This window comes from Echinops telfairi, unplaced genomic scaffold (genome assembly GCF_000313985.2).
Source record: "Echinops telfairi isolate 266 unplaced genomic scaffold, ASM31398v2 ScPeMD7_7468;HRSCAF=8506_0, whole genome shotgun sequence".
NCBI lineage: Eukaryota > Metazoa > Chordata > Mammalia > Afrosoricida > Tenrecidae > Echinops > Echinops telfairi.
In genome coordinates, this window is record NW_022111369.1 from 24,209,259 (window position 1) to 24,229,273 (window position 20,015).

Genomic DNA, 20,015 nt, shown 5'->3' on the forward strand with positions numbered 1-20,015 from the left:
GACTTTGTGGACTGGTGTTGGGTTAATGAGTTAATGTTGGACTTGTGGGCTTGGGCAGCATTGGGTTGGGATATTTTCGTGATGCACATTTTCTTTACATAAAACTCTTATACATGAGTTGCTGTGGATTTGTTTCTCATAAGTACCCAGACTAATACAGCATCCTAATGCAACAGTCCTACTTTGACCTTTAGGGTCACTGGGAGTCAAAATTAACTTGCCACCAGTGGGGCTGGTTTTATGAGCCGGAACTACTTGATGGCAGTGGGTAATATACTCAAACAGCATGAAACATAGATTGTACAAAGTCATTTAAATCCATAAAGACATTTACTGCCTATTTCTTGTTTTATATTTACTATATTATTTTTTTCCTCTTAGCATTTGGAACTCATCTTTGACCTTTCACTAGTGGACCATTCTAGTGACCTCAGTGTGATGAGTAGCAACTAACGCAGGGACCAGATTCAGAAAGATCTTGTTAATGGCACCTGGTTGGTGAAAACACTTTTAAAACTGAACTTGGTGGTGGCAACTATTTCAGACCTGCTCTGTAGTCTTGGGGAGTATACTCTTAGCCACATCAGCCAAGGCTCCCTGCATGCTCATGTGGAAACAGACCCAGTACTGTTCACAGCAATGACGGGGAAGCACACGTAGTGGCACAGAGATTGGACTTGTTCTGTAGTGCTTACACACAGCAGGTGCTTGCAAGGTTCGGCATACTTTGGTTGTTTCCCTTTTTTAAAACAAGTCTATATCTCAACATATATTTTAGTTCCCTCTTCAGGGAAGTCTGATTTGGATTGTTCTTGTGGCCTTAATGTAATGGGACTTACACCTGGAGCATTCTCTCTTAAAAAAACTCTGAAGATAATTTGGTTTAGTTCACTCCCTGGTTGTGGGGTTTGAATCATACTTACCACATCCCAGGACAGCTTAATAAAAATCTGAGCAGGCTCCATGTGGGAAATAGGTAAATGTTATGTGAGCTAGAGAGATTGGACTGCTTCAATGACATCTCAAGAGATATAAGGGGGCAACTTTCACTAGAGTACAAAATCCACAGGTAAGGAAGAATATTAAAAATTAGGTAATTGCAATTGCGGAATGCTCTAAAGGAGAGGCTCAGAAAGCATTCAGATTGAGGTTTTGATATCTGTGAATGATGTGCTCTCTAGAGAGTAAAGAGAATCATATTAAAGTCAAGGATATGAAGGAATCAAAGCAGAGCTGACCTGATTTAAGCCCAGTGGGCCTTGCTCCTGAAATCCTGGGACAAACCCCTAGAAATTATGAAATATAGATGATTCCTTCTAATGAAAGAAAACTAAACACTTCTCAATTCCATTTCTTCTTCACAAATCCTGTGATTTAAAGAAAAATGAAGCTTAGCAAATACTTAGCAGATACTCCCATGATTTTGAGTTGTTCCAACTCATAGTGGCCCTTTAGGACAGAGTAGGCCTGCACTCTTGGGTTTCCAAGACAGTAAATGGAAACTGTCTGCCTCATCTTTCTCTTTGAGCCTCTTGGAGCATTTGGACTTTGGACTTGACGGTTAGCAGCCCAATGCATAGCCCACCAGGACATTTTATGATGTTGCCCCTTCTGATAGATCATGTTCATATTTCTATTATCTCATTTTGAAAATCATCCTTGACTTGCTTTTCTCTTTTGCACTCTGTACTTAGTCTTTACATTCTTGTGATTTTTATCTCAAAATATATTTCCTAACTGTATTTTTTTCCCTTCTTATGAGCTACCACAGAAGTCCAGCTTCTCCCTGGACGCCTGTGAAAGTCTCTTACTGGGTCTTTTACTTGCTGTATTTCACAGTTGGACCCGCCGGCAACACAGCAGTAAAGGGATGAGGCTGTCTGCTCCTATAAAGACGACGGCCATGGAAACGCCATGAGGCAATCCGACTTGTTCTTCAGGATCACTAGGACTTGGAATTGACTCAATGGCAGTGAGTTTTGTTTTGTAATTGTTCTAAAAAGGCCCCCTGCAAGAGCATGGTTCTCTGTATTTTAGTAAAATAATAATAGTAATCACCAGCAGCTTCCCAGTGCCCTGATGAAGGTCACTACACGCCCCATGGACGCTGCCAGCTGCATTCTTTTGCTGGCAGTCCGAGGACTGACATTCCCCAGGAGGCATGGGCAGGGACCAGCACACCACTCTCTCTACATGGCAGTAAATAGGAACACTCCCCCCAACCCCCCACCCCCCCGCCGCAGAATTGACCTACATCTGAATTTGTTAGCAACCTGTTGAGCTCCTTTGAGATCAACCAAACCTTCTACTTAGCTCAAAACACTCCCGTGGGCTCCATCTCATGCAGAGTAAACGCTAAAATTGCTACCCTTACCTCTGAAACCACAGGGTGAGTAATGAGTGATCTCTGAGCTGGTCGCTGGTCTCCTACCAACCATCCCTGTTGTTCCTTCTAGTCTGGCAAGCTTGACCTTCTTGATGCCTTTCAAACATACCCAGCACTCTCCCTCTCCACCTTTGGGTCATCCATGCTCTTTGGCAATTCCTTTGCTCAGATAGCAGCAACAAGGCTAACTCAACACAATGTCTAATTAGAAATGAGATCTCCCTTAACCACCTTATTTAAAATTCCAATCCCACACCCCTCCTTCTCTCCTTTGTCCCCTCCTGCCCTTCCCCCACCCCGTGCCCACACTTTTCCTAATAGGATTCATTTATTTTGCTTATTATTGTTGCCTGTCTCCTAGAAAATGCAAAGCTCCACAAGGACAGGGATATCTGTCTTGCTTGCTGATGCTTCTCCAACATTTAGAACAGTGCCCTAAGCATAGCAGAACCTCAATGAACATATGCTGAATGCATGAGTGAATGGATGGTGAACAGGATATACTTGAACCTCGTTAGCCCAGCCTTCACACCTTCCCCAGTTACATCCAGATTTACCTCCAGTTGTCCTTTGACATGGGCCTCACCTGCCTGTTCTTCTTGTCTACTGTTCACTTTACAACGTGCTTCTTGTCCTGGGGCCTCTGGGTGGCTGGCATCCTCCACTTGAATGTTCTCTCCCATTATTCTGACTGCTTCATATTCTTGGTGCTCAGGCTACCTTTCCACTGACACCAAGGAATCAGAACAAGTCATGGAGCCCTTAGTCCTTCTCCCTTCTTGCTTATAGAAGGTCTTCTCTGTACCATCGATACAACAATTAAATACTCTGAGACCATTGATATGAAAATTAAATATGCTGATATAATTTATACTCATACATTCTGATTGTATTGGAAGCATGAACTTATATGTAACTCAAAAAATGTGTATATTTTGTTTCTTCCACTGTGGGAAGCTGTCTGAGAAGAAGTCTGGGTATAAAAGAAGAGAGCAACTCATTCCTGCATTGCAGACCAAGAGACCCATCCAGCCATCCTGGGGGATGAAAGGCCAATAGTTCAGCAGCTTGTAACCACTGGCAGCTCAGGTGTGTGCCTTGATGCACATGTTTGGGACCTTCTGCCCTATGATGCCTTGGTCATAGTAGGTGCTCAGTAAGTATTAGTTGATGGATTTATTGGCAATATGTAATTGTTTTGTTCTTCATATTTCTTCTGCAATATTTCTAAAGTTGATGTATACATACCCATAATAGTTAGAAAGAGAGAAACCAACACAAAAGGATAATTATGGAATAAGAATGAAAAATTTTCAGTTAAGCATTGTTGGTGATAGAACTCTATTTGAAGTCTTACCATGTAACTCAGGCACACCAAAAAGCTTTTGAGACAGTACATGTTCTTATAAGTGTGACTAAGCTTATGAAGCATAATTTACTGTGGCATTAGTATGGAATAATCCAGTCAGTGAGCAGTAAGCTGAAAAATGTTTGGTCATGTGAAACTGAATCCCAGAATCCCAATTTTATATATAGTTTAGTGGACTGTTGAGTTATTTTAATTTTTGACATTGATTTGAAAAGAAGTACTAGACTCATAGAACTGGTTTTATACATGAATGTAGCTCTGTATTTGATAGATAGCATTAACTATATTATTCACATCATTAAAATCCATCTAACAAATGCTCAAAACTTTCTTGACCATACCTAGAAAAATAGCTGACCAGGTTAAGTTCCCGCTAACTATGTGTAGATACAACAACAACATCAACAACAAATCAAAGAAAATGAGCTGGATATGTGGTATTTCTACTTTCAATTTAATTTTAGTAATTCTAAACATAAATTTTGTAGCCAATCCTTATAAAATGATATTAATATAGGGCTAGAAAGAATTTTACAGTCAACTGTGAAGTAGTTCTGGGCAAACAATTAGACATTAGCCAGCAGAGTCTTATTTATCTAACGGGAAACAGGTATATGCACAGGAAGCTCTGGAAATAGTTGTGATGTGGAAAACTTTTATGCAACATTGCTTTTATAAGTCAAAGCTTATTTTACTGTACATTAGAAAAACCCATTCATAAAGGCCTCCTCTTAGACATCTTTTGGCCAGTGTATGCTTGTATGTGTATCTGTGCAGACTTTAGAAAAGTACTATGGGTGTCCAGTTCTTAACATTGCAAATAGTCATAGATTTAGGACATTTAATTACTAAAAATATATATATATATTGCCCAATTAAAAATAAAATATTATTCTGAAAATTACTATTTGTTTCTACTCATTCAAATCTTGTGGCAGGCAAAATATTTATTAAAATTCTCAAGTGTCAGTAAAAAACAATCATGCTCCTCATCCTTTTTCTGGTTCTCACATTGTCTCATTCCTGGATTTTGTGACATATGTTTTCTCCTTTTATAGCAGCTGTTATGAAAGCTTAATTTGTTTTTAATTAACAAGAATTAATGTTGTCCTGAAAATTTTGTGAAATTTCTGTCACATCACAGATAGCTCCACATCTTTGAAATATGCTGACACGCCAAGATGGGATTTCTCGAAAAGAGCACCAGAGCCTCATTGCTCACACAGGCTGGGCAAAATAGTCCATGGTAGGTACAGAGAGACTGGTGGTTTTGAACTGCTGACCTTGAGGTTAGCCCAACTTGTAATCCACTATGCCATCAGGGCTGTTAAGACAAGGGGGGAAAAGTTTTCAAGTTGGATTTAAAAATATATATATATAATTAATATTACATGGAAAGAAAACAGAGTGTTATTAAAAAAAACAGGAGTTAGGAAAATTCAGGAAAGGAAGTTTCCAGTTCTGTGCAGAGGCTGCATCACGGTGTCTTTTACCTGGTCCACGCCTCCGAACAGCACGCTACAGTGGAGCCAGACCATGAAGTTTCTATTGTCCCGGAGGACTGTGTGTGGGGGGGAGGCTGTTGTCACAGTAGTCAGCCTGCCAAACATGTTACATTCCTTGCGCTCACGGATAGCACTGCATTGTGTCTTAGAGAACAGGAAAGATATCCAGGAGTTTAGTTGCAGTAGCTTCAAGATGAAAAAACTCCCTGACTAAAGCGTACTGTGAACAGTCCTTTGAAGTCAGTTGTTTGAAACATTGGAGATCTCTAACTACCATGACTCTCCTGCAGGGATAGAAAATGAGCTGCTGTTGTCTCTGCCATTCGGAGGGGGCTATCGGAGGGAGGGTCACAGTCCAACTCAGACCGGTGGGCGGGGTTTGATCACAATAAAGGGCTAGATAGCAGTTGGCCTGTGGCTGATGATGGTTTTCAATGCTCTGAAAGTTTAAGCTGGTGTGGGCTAGCGTGTTGCAAAATTCTCAAATCTTCTTTTGTGGAAAGAGGTCGGAACCTAAGAAGGCAGCTTAAATTATTCAATTACCCTTTGAGAATTTTCCAGATCACTTCTTCAGTTGGGTTGTTCATGTAAACAAAGATGACTATGCGGTTTTGAAACTTGGGAAGGTAGTCATGCCTCCTGCCTCTTAGTATTCAGGATGGAGAGTTGGGGAGGTAGAGTATATCCAGATCCATTCCCTCAATGGGTGTCAGCAGTTCGGAACCAACAGCAGCTGCGGGAGAAAGCCTGGGCTTTCTATTCCTGTAAACAATTACAGTCTCAGAAACCCACAGGAGGTCCCTATGAGTCAGCATTGATTCGATGGCAGTGAGGTGGGTGATTTTTTTTTTTGGTGGTGGTGCTAGTGGCACACTGTTTCAGGCGTGGGGGCACAGGGGTTAAGGTTGGTAAGTCTCACCAGTCTGCCCCTGTACAGATGACAGCCTGGGAAACGGTATGGGGAAGCTGCTTTGTCTTAGAGAGTGCTATGAATCAGAAGAAACACAAGAACAGTGGATTTGTTTTTTGTTTGTTTTGGTTCAATGGCGATTACCATAGTAATCCATTCAGCAGTTTATCAATTATATTAAAAGAATAAAGCTTCTTATAATATCCTTTCCTTGACCTTGGCCTTGGTGGTGCAATGGGTTACACCCTGGCCCCCTAACCTCAAGATCCATAGTTCGAACCCACCTGCTGCTCCATGGGAGAATGCTTGGATTTCTGCTCTGTATTAAAAAGGAAAGAAATGACTTGCACGGGTTGTGAGTGACCCATTTAGCTGTCCTAGAAATTCCGGAAGGCAGCCTTCTACTTTTCAGTATGCGGTAAAGATTTGCAGGTTCAGAAGCCCACAGGGAGGTTGTTTCTTGTCCTGCAAGTTCTCTGTGAGCTAGATTGGACTTGATGGCAGTGAATTGTTGACTAAGCATCATGGCTTATGCATAATAGGTTCTCAGTAGAGATGAGCAGATTCTGAATGAAACCTATCACATCTAAGCAGCTTTCCTTCCGTATTTTTTCAATGTCAAGGAAGTAATTTCCACAAAAGGAGCACTGCTTTTGTGCTGCCCCACAAGAGGATACTTAGAAAAATATTAGTTGAAATAATAAAAGGGCCACAATTGCTGCTATTTAGGATTTGATCACAAGAGCAGGCTTTAGGACTTATTTCCAGAAATAAAATTATTTATTTTATTTTTTATAAAATTATTTTAATACGTTTTTCATAAAACTGTGTTTATAAAAGTCCACTGTGTATTATCATTACCAACAGATGTATATTTAAAGATAAAACTCACATTTACCTTTAACTCTTAGCCCATTCTGCTTGACTTATTATATTTAAAACCCAGAATGCTTCACCATTAGAAAATTCTGGTTATATAAAAACAATAATAGTAAAAAAAAAATTACCAAACTCTCATGCTTTAGTTGTAATGGTGATTTACAAAAGTCATCTTTTTCTATGAAAATAACTCCAGCTCTGTGGGTTAGAAGACCTTGTAACAAAAAAAAAAAGAAATTTTCATGTTTTTAAAGAACGACTTCTAGTTGATGAAGCTTAATACTAGTCAACAAAATCTGTATTTAAAGTACTTATTCAAATGACAAGTAATCCCAAATGAACGAAGATGAAAAAACCCGAGAAAATGAAAAATTGCTTAGAGTTTGAGATATACGAGAAAGAGGTGAGTCACGCCTTAAAGTTTTAAAATGTGTGGTTAAATCCAAGTTCGCATGCAATTTTGGACATGGTGGAAGTGATAACCAGATAGCTTCTCATTCACCTGTGGAATGGGTTGGATATTTAAGTGAATTAACAGCACTTGGCTGTACATGCTCGCTTGGTGTTGAAGTTGCAACGTTGGCATAGTGGTACAAATCGGAGCAAATGATAAAGTAAAGGAACAAGTGCCCAACAGAGATGGGTTCCTCTCTGACGTGCGAGCTATGGGTGAGTAACTTCAGACAGTCATTTCTTCAGCTGTCACAAGATCGGTTGGCTCAGATCAGGCATGCACTCCCAAGCTGGAAGCTGGAAAAATATCCCTTAGGCTTGGTGAGAAAGGCCAGGGAAGACTTTCTACATGAGTCATCCCTAAGTTTGTAATCCATAGGATTTGCACGAATGTGCCTGAGACATGGACCATTTTTCATTTAAAGCCTCCATTTTATATCTTTGATTGTCAAGCACTTGGGCGAGCAGTTTCTATCATGTAGCGTCCTATCCTGGTAAACTGAGGGAACTGGTTGAGCCCTTTTTCCAACATTTTCACAATCTCGTGGAGTTAGAGGACATTGGAATTTCATCTCAATTAACCATATTTTCAAATTTCGATCCACTGTGTGACTTAAGTGCTAGAAGAATGTAACATTATTCTTCAAATGCAGAACACAATTCTTTATTACAAATAGCCTTGGAGTTCAACTTAATTTCCAAGTTAATAGATTCAGCATGGTGGCTATTTCTCTAACAGCAACACAATTATGAATAAATGAATCCTTCGGCTAATAATTACTTTTAGTGTTCTTTGTTGTTGTTGTTAACAAACCTTTATGCTGCTATTATTATGATACATTGTTTACATGAAACGAGCTAAATGTCTCCCTTTGCCCCCCACGCCACAAAATTCTCACAGAAACTTCCAAGAAGAAAGGAAAATTTATCACTGTTTCAGAGAGTCCCCAAAAGCACGAAGGCAATCTTTCATTGATTTAGGACCTCGATCATTTTGGAATCGTTCTGCCAGTAAAACTTCAGGTGTTTTATGTTTGAGTGAACTCAAGATAAACTTTCAGAAAAAAAAAATCCAGCTTGGTCCATGAGAGGGTAAGCATTTTCAAGATTTATAGGTAAGACTTCATAGTATGAGAGCAAGTTTAGAAAACATTTTTATTAGACAAATTATTTAGACAAATTATACACAGAAAGCTCTGCCACTCATAACTGAGGCCTCCAAAAAGGGTTTTGTGTGTTTGTATAATAGGCAATACATCAAAATAGGTTATTTTAAATATTGTACACGGTTAACAGTTTGTTGATAGCTAAATCACTGCGACATCTGGTATGTCCCTAGATAGCTTGTTGTAAAGATCTTTTTTTTTTTTCCTGTTTTAAAACCAGAGTTGAGAATGAGATTATGAATGTTACACGGGAAAACAAGCTGTGCATGCACGTAGGTACTTGTTACCCCGGAAACGAAATGGTTTTTTCATGATAAGAAATTTTTCTGCCTTACACAGTAGACAATATTTGAAGATTTAGTACAAAAACAGTGACAGTACAAGATGCTCCCCAGAACAGAATTAGCATCAAAATATAATAGACCTTAAGAATATACCTTTTTAAATTTCTCCTAAAGCAAATCACATAGGTTGGTTCCTATATCAATCCTAGCTCGGCATGAATTAGATTAACATAAGTGTATGACTGCATAAAACACAGGTGAGTTCTTGCTTCCTACTTATCACATTTTTTTAAAGGATCACTAAGGAAGTTCCTTCTACGTTTCTAACAGGGATGAATGCTGTTTTAAAAGGGCCGTGCACAAACAGGCCCTGTGTTTGCTTTCGTCTTTCTACACACTTGGCATGAATGTAAAAAATACATAGCTCCTCCAAAGAGCACTGAATTAAAAAAAGGGGGGGGGGTGTTTATGTTGAGAGCCCAGTATGGTTATTATAATTTCTTTTTAGGGTAACATGACAGTAATTAAGGCCACATCAAGATCTTAAGGACTCCTCCCCCCTACTGCAGTTTTTGTACTGATTGCCTTACTGCTTTGGAAGAGAATTTACTAACCTTCAACAATCTGTTTCAGCTCCTATGGAGCTCTATGTGCTGTGGCTGCTATAGTTAGACTAACAGCGTTTCCCATTTAGATAATCCATTAAAAGTACAGGGATCGAGGTTAGCCTTATACACTGCTGGATAACAAATGTGAAACCCATTAAAATGAGTCACATCTAGGAATAAATATTAAATCCCTGGATGTTTTAATAACAAAAGTATAAAATATCCTCTGTTGGCCAACAATGCAGTTCAGAACAACATTAAAGCAACATCTTTTCGAACTGAAAAGACCCCCTGCACTATACATATTTCCTGTATACAATACTTAAATTGTTTTAATAAACTAAAGCTTTATTAAATGAATTGCAATAGCAATGGCTGCCTTTTTATATATATACACATCATATAGGTGCATATATATGTATATATGAGATACTAGCTTATTTAACACAATTGAGGCTTCTGCCATAGGATAACGTTTACTGTACATAAGAAAGAACTTCTGGTACTGTACAATCACATAAAGGCCATATGCACTGTTGCAGTGCAAGAGTAGTTTAAACTGTAGTCGTGACTGGCAAATTCATGGCTTTTTTTTTTTTTTTAATCCTACAAAATTGCATTCTCATATTAAGTGGCCTGAATGGTCTTCAAATTGTTTTATAAGCACTGCAGGGGTTGCTTTTGGTCCACAGTTAAAGGACACTCAACAGCAGGGGAGCTTGGTATGGGTGCAGCAGAAGAATGTGAAAAGATTGAAGTTATTGCAATTATATTCTGAAAAACAGAAATGTTACGTGAGAGGTCTTGATGTAAAATGAATCCTGCATACACTTTTAGGGTACTCAGTGCACATTTCCTGTACTTGAAGCACAGTCTATGAAGACCAGACTAATCGGCTTCTAGGATACTCTATTCTAGGGGAACAAGTGGAAGCATGAACAAAAGGGGAGGGAGAACCATATGGGCAGAAAGGAAAAAGGGAGAAAGAGGAGAGAGAAAGGAGAAGGTGAGGAGAAAAACTAGAATTACTAATAATCCTGATTTTGTTTTAATGTTACATCCATGTTAGTCCCACAATATTACAGTTGCTCCTTGCAAAGGGAGTCCTAAAAAAAAAAAAAAAGGAAAAAGAAAGAGTGAAGCAATTTTTGCTGTCTGCTCATATGGAGGTGCCTCGGTCCGGGTCACTGCCCAGATTCAGCCCCAGAGTAGGGGTTGGTTGGTAGGGAATAGATGACATTGTTTTTATCGGACTCCTGAAAAAGCCCCCGTTAGGTGCCCTGTGCCTAAAAGGGCCAGTTCGGTGCTCAGGCACGTTGCCAAAAGCGAAACCAGAGGCCGCTTTAGCTGACAGTGTGCGGCTAAGAGTCTGGATCTGCTCGGGGATAAAGGTGGTTGTGGTGATATGAGTGTTCCTGAAGTCACTGATTTGCTCCAGTGCTTGTCGTGTTGGCAAAGTGTCAATGTCCAGAGGGGTCAAGTCAATAGACGAGGTGGAAAACTGTTTATGGGGGCTGTCGTCATCTGTGCACAAGCTATTTACACGTCTATGGAGATGCTCCAGGTCAATCTCCTTGTCATCCTGGAGATGAAGAAAAAGAAGATAAGGTTCTCATCAGTACTAGCTCCCATGGTTTGAAAAAAAAAAAAAAGAACAGAAAGGAAAGAAAAAAAAAGTAGTTCAGTAAACATGATATGTAATTAACTGAACTTGGGGGTTTATTCATTCAACTAATATTTATTGAGCACCTAATATGAGCCAGGCACTGTGTTCAGTTCTAGGGGTGCCAACATGGTTCTGAGATGACCCCTGTCCTCAAGGTCATCGATCACCACTGTTTTTCTTTCAGCAAAATTTCTAAGATGAACATACACCACATGCAACTATGAAGACATGGAAGCAGGAGATGGGGGAGTATCATTCTCTGAGAGCAGGGACGGGTCTAGGAAAATGGTAAAAAAGACAAAGTGTAGTGTGAACAACCCACACCCGGCCTCCCCTGATCCCAATTTTCCTTTGACACATGCCTTTCTTTCTCAAGGTGTCTCATTCCAACGTGGATTTTTATTCCTGTCCACCACTCATCCTTCCATAGGCCAGTGCTTATCTCTCTCGCTATCTAGGGTTGTGTACCGGGTCTTTGTACAAGTGGTTTATGATCTTTAAACGCAAAAGAATCAACTTCGAATGGTGGGGTTTCATAGAATCTACCTGTGTGGCACCTGCATGAGACAATTTTCTGAGGTCAGCGGGACTTTCAGAGACCCCAATTAAGTCAGGAGATGTAGGTGACAACTTCAGTTTATGATTGACTCATGTCCAATGGCCTTTAAAGCAAAGATGCTTTGAGCTATGCTAAAAGTCAGGAACTTATTAACAAAACCAAAAATGAATATAACCTCAATTTTATGTTGGATGAAATAAATTCATAAACCTCTTATGATCTCCACGAACAAATAAGCACTAAGGTCTGATATTTGAAAAATAAGACTTAAATTAAAATAGAACTGCCTGTGTGATCAATCTTATTCATAACCAAACATGGAAGAGGAGAAAATATTTGTTCATGAGGTGTGGGCTAGTATTCCCGAGTTAAGATGGCATCTGCATTCTCTGCATTGTGTGATTCTTGTGTTCTTTGGTGAAAAAAATATTTTGATGTGCTTCATTGTTTTCCATCTTCTTTCTCATTTCAAAAGCCAATAGAAATATCCATTAATGCAATATTATCACTGAGACGCTAGAGGGTTGAGAGAGATAATTTTATGGTTCCCAAAGCAACTGTAATGTAGTCATCTATCAACACATATGATAATGCAAACATTTAATACCATATATAGTAATTCAAAATGTAAGGAGCTGGGGACTCCTTAATTTCCAGGGTTTTGAGCATTTGTGGTCTCAGTCCTAATGCTGCATTGGTGTGGTGTTTTGCATTGAATCAGTGTCAACACAGATACCTGAAGTTTGTTCCACAAAGCAAACGTTTCAATAAAACCTGATTAATTTTTAACTCATCTCTCACTACCCTAGAATCTGTGATCATTTAAACAGGTAGAAGGCAAAATTTTATCTTTGCTAAGCCAAGCTTTCCTTTATAAATAGTGCCAAACAAGTCTGAGTATAAGATAGGAAAGAATCCTTCGTCTACTTTAGAAAACAGTGTTTGAAAGAACACATTAGCATGCAAACATTCATATGCAAATAAGAAGTCATTTTGATTTATGCATTAGAGCCATTCCTCTGAGGAGCCCAGCTCAGCATTCTTTAGCTACCCCAAGTTCAAGTGGCAGTGAGCAGGGCAACTATCCAGCAAGTCAAAATAGTTAGCAAACTTTGGTTCCTTTTTCATTTCAATTTGTATTGTGATTTCACTATTTAAGAAAAATGCAAAAAAAAAAAAAAGAAAAATGCATTTCGCTGACAGTTGATCTCACTGCCATCCAGGCGGCTCTGCCTCACAGCCACCTTATAGGACAGGGGAGAACTGCCCGGTGGGTTTTGGAGACTGTAAATCATTTTTGGAAATAAAAAGCATCTTCTTTCTCCCGAGGAGGGACTGGTGGTTTTAAGCGGCTGATCTTGTGGTTAGCAGCTCAATACATAACAACTATGTCACCAGGAATCCTCTGATAACTTAGGGAGCTCATCTATATATATGAGAGGCACATATATATAAATGAAACAAGGTGCTTCCTTTTTAAAGAGAAAAAGTGTTTATGGAATTGTGGAGCTACTCTTCTAAAGCTCCTGAGGAAAAAAAAAAAAGAGTATGGCTCTGGAGTTGAGCTGGGTCCAGTGAGAAAGATAAACAGTGGATTCTGGATGATTCCACAATGGGGAGTCTGTAGCTTGGGCCCAAGCAAAGAGCTAAAAACATATCATTTCGAATAGATTTACATATAGCGAGAGGGGAGCAGCCACTGGTGGTCAAGAGCAAGTCCTGGTTATTTTTGCATTTCAGAGACACCAGCCAGCATATCTACGGACAACCAACTCACTGAAGGAACATGGTGCGCACCTTGGTGAATGGGTCAAGGGAATAGGAGCAGCTCAGAATCATTGGCATGGAGTCTATGCTATGCTCTGGGAAGAATTTCAAGGCCCTGAACAGCACAGGTCACTGCCAGTCAGCAGAATGCTAGAATCTCCCCTTCATCCTTTTAGATGTCATGAAGGGGACACTAGTATTTGTCTTATCAACGTCCATGTCTCACAAATGTACTGTCAATTTTCAAAGAAAAGAAAGTTTCCCGTGAACCACCCTAACTCGTTATCTTCTTCCTTGTGATAATCCTCCCTGAAGACTAGGCTCATGTGGGGGTTCAACTTAGACAGTAAGCTGTCAATCAAGTACCTCTTTCGATGGGACCCGGGAGCCCTTCCTCTTGTTCCACCACGTCTCCAGCATGGCTATGAAGCAGGAGAGCACAATTCCAGCGGCCAGGATACAGAAAACGCCTGCAAAGCTCTTTATATCCAGGGCACCGCCTTTCTGCTTTGTGTCCACTGAGGAATATAGGTCACACTGGCCATTCTTAGGCCACCATTTGTGCCTTAGGATGTCCATGTCACCGTTCTGCTGAAGCTCCAGAATCCTTGGGGTAAAGAACACAGCCACGTGTCACTACGGGAACAGTTCTTGCCTTTGAGCCCCGCGGCATCCATTTATAAACCCACCTTGAACACAACAGCACCTGTCCAGGGAAAAGGCACATGGAGATCAGGTCTTGAGGGAATGCCAGGGACCCCCAGCTGTCATGGCTTGGATTCTACACACTTCAGAATCAAGCGTTACAGGAGGATACACAGCTAAGGAAGCCAATCAGAAGGCTGGAGATTTGAGCCCACTCCGAGGTGCCTGGGGAAAAAAGGCCCCGGGATGGACCTGGAAGAACCATAGGCATCGAAGTGCAGTGGAACACAACTGTACACCTATGGGTTACCTCGAGTTGGTGTCACCCAATGGCGATGGTTTATTTTTACTAATAAAAGTGCTCCCCTCTTTTCCTTCCTCCTCTTCCTCTCTTTTCTTTCTGTCTTTTTGGGGTGGTTGTTTCGTTCTATAATTATAAATATTTCCCCTCTGGTTTGTTGCCACGTGATCTTACAATTACATTTCAGAAGCACTGTTTTTATGTCGTTTCAAGCTGTCGCCGTTCTGCGCTCCTTCCCTACAGAGTGATGCTCTGGATCTTAATGTCTTTCTGAAGAATGCTTTGCTGCTTAGAGCAACACGCTGACATAATGTCGCCCAGCATATGCTACAGACAAAGAAATTTAAATTAAAAAGACTTCTATTATTTAACACCGAGTGGGAGAAAGCCTTGGGGTCAGTTTGAACTGGATAAAATACCTCGTTTTTGGTCTTTCACAGAGCTGGTCTAGTTTCCCTCTTCATGCCAAAGGGAAAAATAATCATCTTACCTTGGAGACCCAGAAGCAAAGTGGACCAGAGGCTTTCAGAAGCAACTCAATGCAAATAAGAAATGGCCCTCCCCTTCTCCCCTCCCCTACTGCCTGCGACTATTGTGGCTTAGTGTCGTTTTCATAGACGGTATAGCCTCCATTCTATATCCTCTTTAGATCCACCTGAGACAGGCCTCGCTCTGCCCTCCCCAGGGGCACCCCTCACATGGGAGAAGGAAGGTCAGGTGATGTACCAGCTCACAGTCCGCCCCATCCTCAGGGCACACTGGAATTGCCTCCCCAAAGAGTTCCAAGTGCTGGCTGGGTCCTGTGAAGGTCTGCTCCTCAGGCATTTCTTCCTGAGAGCAGACCCCTCAGCTAAGGGTGCTGCCTCCAAGTCTAGGGGCACAGGGGAGGTGTGTGCAGGCAGTGTGGGCAGAGATGTGTAGCGCGAGGTCACCTTTCGTCAGGACACTTCACTGGGCCAGACGGAGCTGGTGGTGGGAGGAGGCCGGACCAGAAGCCAAGTCCTTGTGCCCCGAGTCAGCATAGAACTGCCAGGTCTCTACAGATGAAAAATTCCAACCTGGTCTCCTTGTGATTATGCAGGTGTGTCGATCCAGCGTGGAGGGGAGCATGCATTTTTATCTAGCGTTTTCTCAGTTTGGTTTACAATTTCCACATAGTTCAGATTCATGCCTGTGTACTCCTGCTCAGGATCTTGGATTCTTGGCATTAGGACTGCTTAAAACATTAGAGGGAAGAACGGAACTCTTTAGAAGGGGGTACCTTTCTCACTGCAGGGATAGCTACCCTTCTGAACTGTTGCCTGGGCAACAGTTTCCTGGGCAACAGGAGAGAGCAAAGAGGATTTTGTGTGTTGGTGGTGCCATCCACAGTCCCCCCGAGTTAGCAAGTGCACAGTCAGTGGTGAGCCAGAGTCAGACAATCCCAGGTGATCTGGTCTATCCTCACATTGCCTATTTCCATCCCTCGCCCTGGTGGTCCAGGCAGGGAGCTTCCCACCACACCAGGACCAACCCTTCCTGAGAGCCTTCCCCAGGCTTGTATGTTTCCTCCAGTCTTCTGATATTCTTGATTTGTCTAATGATCTGTTGCCTCAGAGCAGTTAAAAAACAAACAAACAAAACAGTAGATTATTTGATCAATTGAAGTCAGTAGAACAATTTTAAATATTATTGGATGACCCCACAACAATCATACCAAACTCACTGCGATTGTGCGGATTTGGGCCTATAGCCACCCTACAGCGAACAGACTAGAACCGCTCCTGAGGGTCTCTGGTGCTGCCAATAGCAGCTCCGTGCTCAGGCCACAGCACTGCCAGGGCTCCTAGTGAACGCATGCGCACCGGAGTAGAATGCACCGAGTTAGAAACAGAGGGAAGGAGTACTTTAAAAAAAGGGAAGCAATCATTTCTCTTTTCAGATATTTAAAGGCCAACCACTCTTTAAAAAAAAGACCTAAAGGGAAGTTTAGTCTTTTAATGATAAGCAAAACAGGTGTGTGTGTGTGTGTGTGTGTGTGTGTGTGTGTTTACCAAGTGTAGTTGCAAACTTCTTAATAATCAAAAGGAAACCCAACTCCTGGCTCCATGAAACGCATGTAATTTTGTTATCTGGACAATCCCCACGAGATGGCAGGCTTTGCTCACAGAAAGCGAAGTGTAACTGCAGCCCGCTCCCTTCTGAGAATTTGAAATGTGTGGATTTCTTGGTGTTCTGACGGCTAAGCCATTAAGAAATATAGCCAAGTGTTCCAGTAGGATGGTTAAAACCCTCTTCTTGGGAGGTAGCCAGAGAAATTCCTGTCATTTTACCCTCGAGTGATAATAAAAATCTTTACTTTTGAGCATTACTGCATTGATAACTAAAAAGATCATCTGTAAAGGCACTTTACCGTTTTTTGGCACTTTGGGTATTGTGCTACCCAAACCCCAAAGCTAAAAGAGATGCTTGCCAGCCGGCGTGGTTACCATTTTTCCCTTGGGTCTGTTCTGGTACATACTCCTTACCAGTACCAGCTCCAGCTGCCTTCTGGTAGATTCTGGCTTGTGGGCAACCAGGTGTGTCCAGTGGAACTAAGCTCCCCAAGGTGCTCAGTGGTTGATTTCTCAGAAGTCAATCACCAGGTGCCTCCCAGGGGACTCAATCCCCCAACCTTTTTGCTTGCAGCTAAGTATGATGACTGTGAGTCAATTCACTGTCAAGAAGGTTGCTCTCCCTTCTTTTGCCCCAAAGTGTTAAAATATGTGCAAGCTCATTGAACAGAAACATCTTGGAAGTCCATAAAAACTCACTTCAATTTCAAAATGGTTAATAGACCAGGCTTGCATGCAATAAATCTTTTATTGATATGTATATATATATAAATGAGCAAATTTCACTGGAAGGGATAGGCAAGCCAAAGCAGGCGGCTTTCATATTCAAATGAAAACCCTCTCAACAGGTTTAAGGCATTCATCTTTAAAGCGGTTTACTCACTTTGAAGATAATAGCCTCATTTGTGTGTGGGAATTGCACTAATGATTGACCACTTACCATCTTTAATCATTACTCTAGGAATTAGTTTTTAAATTAATCTACTTACAACAAAACAGGTTGCTGAAAGAAAGAGGCAAGTTTTTAATCTCACACAGGTAACTTTGATTTAGACTTCGCATACCAGGGCAGCCTAGAGGTCCCTCCTGATGTTCCTGCAACCACAGCCTCAGGTAAATCCCTGTTGAGCCAACTGTAAAGGAATCCTGGTGATTGGAGAAAAATGAAAGCTGTCTTTTCAGTCACTTCTTTTAAGAGTGAGCTTGGGGGCAATCAGAGACTTATCTGTGTAAGTAAGTGCAGAATTTACTCTCTCAGGTTAGTTGTGTGGAAATGTCTATAATGCTTCTGTGATTGGCATTCATATGATTATTAGCCTAGCGTGATACTACTAATATACTTACTTTTGATGGTTGTTGTGGTGAGGATTAATGTCGCCACATTTTAAGCATCTCTACCAGACCTCGGATTATTATTGTCAGTTCAGCATTTGTGACTACCCTTCTTTCTCTTACTAGTACCAATACTAGCTGCCCTTGCATTCCTATAAGCATGAATAATTACAATGAAAAGGATTACAGACATCACCTATTTTGTTCATTTCCCCTTTCATCTATTCTTCATATGAAGGCATGATTACCGCGCCCCCACCCCAATTTTCACATGACAATACACTCTTTTCTTATATTATAGCAGAAAGGGGTGATCAAAGGTTGTTTGCTGCCAGGGATTTCAGGACTTGGGGCTCCAGCTGCTGCAGGCCCAGCCTTGGCTATCCCATGGACAGAAGGGATCAATATTTTAGCAATATCCTAGTACATCGGTCAGGACACATCTGCTGGGAAGCTATGAGTGATTTTCTTTTTTTCAGTGAAGCACACAGATACTAAATTGTCAGTTGGGCCAGGACTCAGAGCCGACTTCCAACCCATTCTCCTCCATTACCTCACACTGAATTTCATCTGTAACTGCTTAGAGAAGGGCTAACTCTGAGCCTTAAAGATTTGCTCGAGCCCACGTAAAACTATTACAGACGCTTCCTGTAAACCAAACAATAACATTGTACCGTGACAGCAAATTTTTTTTTACAACAATTTGGGTGTGCAAAGAAAATACAGCTTTTCCCTAAAACTTAATGGGGTCATCTTCAAGAGGGCCGAGCCTGGTGAACTGTGGGAACAAAAATCTAAATTGAGCCCGATAGGATGTTAAAATTCAATGTGGTTCAATGATTTAAGAGGTCTCTTGAGCTTTTGCTTAATGTACTTTAGACGGTCACTCAATCTTCCCAAGTCCTCCACCTTTCCCTTGCTCTTTGCCACGGTGGCATCTGGAATTATAGAGGGTCACATTATGCTGTGTATATGGAAGCTTGGGGGAAGGTGAGAGGCTGGCCTCTTGATGGTCCTTGGGCTTGCTTTTGAAGCTTTCCTTTGAGGTGTGATTGATCGGGCCCACTCTCAGACATTAGTTGATGATTGATGTGTCCCTCTGTGGGTGGAGGCTTTCAGTTGGCTAAGGCTTCGTCAGCGGAGGTTGGCTGATGTTTTCTCTTTAACTGCTTCAGAATTTGGGAGCTCCACAAATGGATGGACATAGTGGCTGCACTAAAGGGCTCAGCAGAGGGACAGTCGTGAGGACGGTAGGGGGCTGGGCAGGTTTCATTCTGTTGTGCATCTGAGGTCACTGCGCATCAGAGCTGATGTGAGGCACCTAACAGTGATGTGCCTTATGGCATCCTTTCGGCCACTTTCTTGCTTTAGCCCATGATTGTCTTAGGGCCCTTCAAACACTCTTCTGATGTCACCTTGTCACTAACTATGGAAGGTTCCCAGTCAGGCTGGTCCACACCACCTGGGAATAATGCAGACCTAGGCAGGCAGATTGGATATTGGCTTTTTCATGATCACACTGTTCTGGCTTCTCAAACATCCGAGTATGCCTTGCTTGCTTGTATGCTTGTATGTTTGTATGTTTGCCTGCTTCTCAAACATCTGAGTTGCTCTTTTCTGTGCCCCCTGAATGCCCCTCTGAGTTTCTCATGAGAAGGGAAGAAGCAGACCCTCTGTCTCTGATGTGTCTTGAAATCTATCCACTCACTGCCTCTCTACATGCCCCTACTTCATCCCTTCCACAAACTGTCTGGAAAGATGGGATTTTCTTTCATCTTCTGCATAACTTTCCTAAACTCTTCAGGCTTCTTACACCGAAGTCATGAAAGAGAATTCTGGCTACATGGTGACTGAAACTTTATGATCTAAGACCTTTAAGCATGATTGAGCTGGAAGAGATAGAGATTGGTAGGATTGAAAGTACAGGCAAAATGCTCCTTGGAAGCAAGGATGGCAGGTCTCTGTCTCAAGTACTTTGGGCATGCTATCAGGAGAGACCAGTCCCTGGGAAAGGGCAACCAGCTTGGTAAAGTGGAGGGGCGGCGAAAAAGAGGAACATTCTTGATGAGGTGGATCGACACAGTGGCTGCAA

General features: G+C 41.5%; 1 protein-coding gene across 3 annotated transcripts in view; it reads right to left on the reverse strand.

Annotated features, from left to right (window-relative positions):
* The window catches only part of GRID2 (glutamate ionotropic receptor delta type subunit 2), a 1,637,701-nt gene that overhangs the window by 37,225 nt on the left and 1,580,461 nt on the right, over positions 1-20,015 (reverse strand). For 2 of the 3 annotated variants that reach the window (XM_045284270.1, XM_045284271.1), the window contains exon 15: positions 13,919-14,159. In XM_045284270.1, the coding sequence (XP_045140205.1) occupies positions 13,919-14,159 (241 nt within the window). Of the gene's footprint in view, positions 1-8,633; positions 11,143-13,918; positions 14,160-20,015 lie in introns of those variants that run through there. The other variant, XM_004703263.4, reaches the window with a different exon arrangement.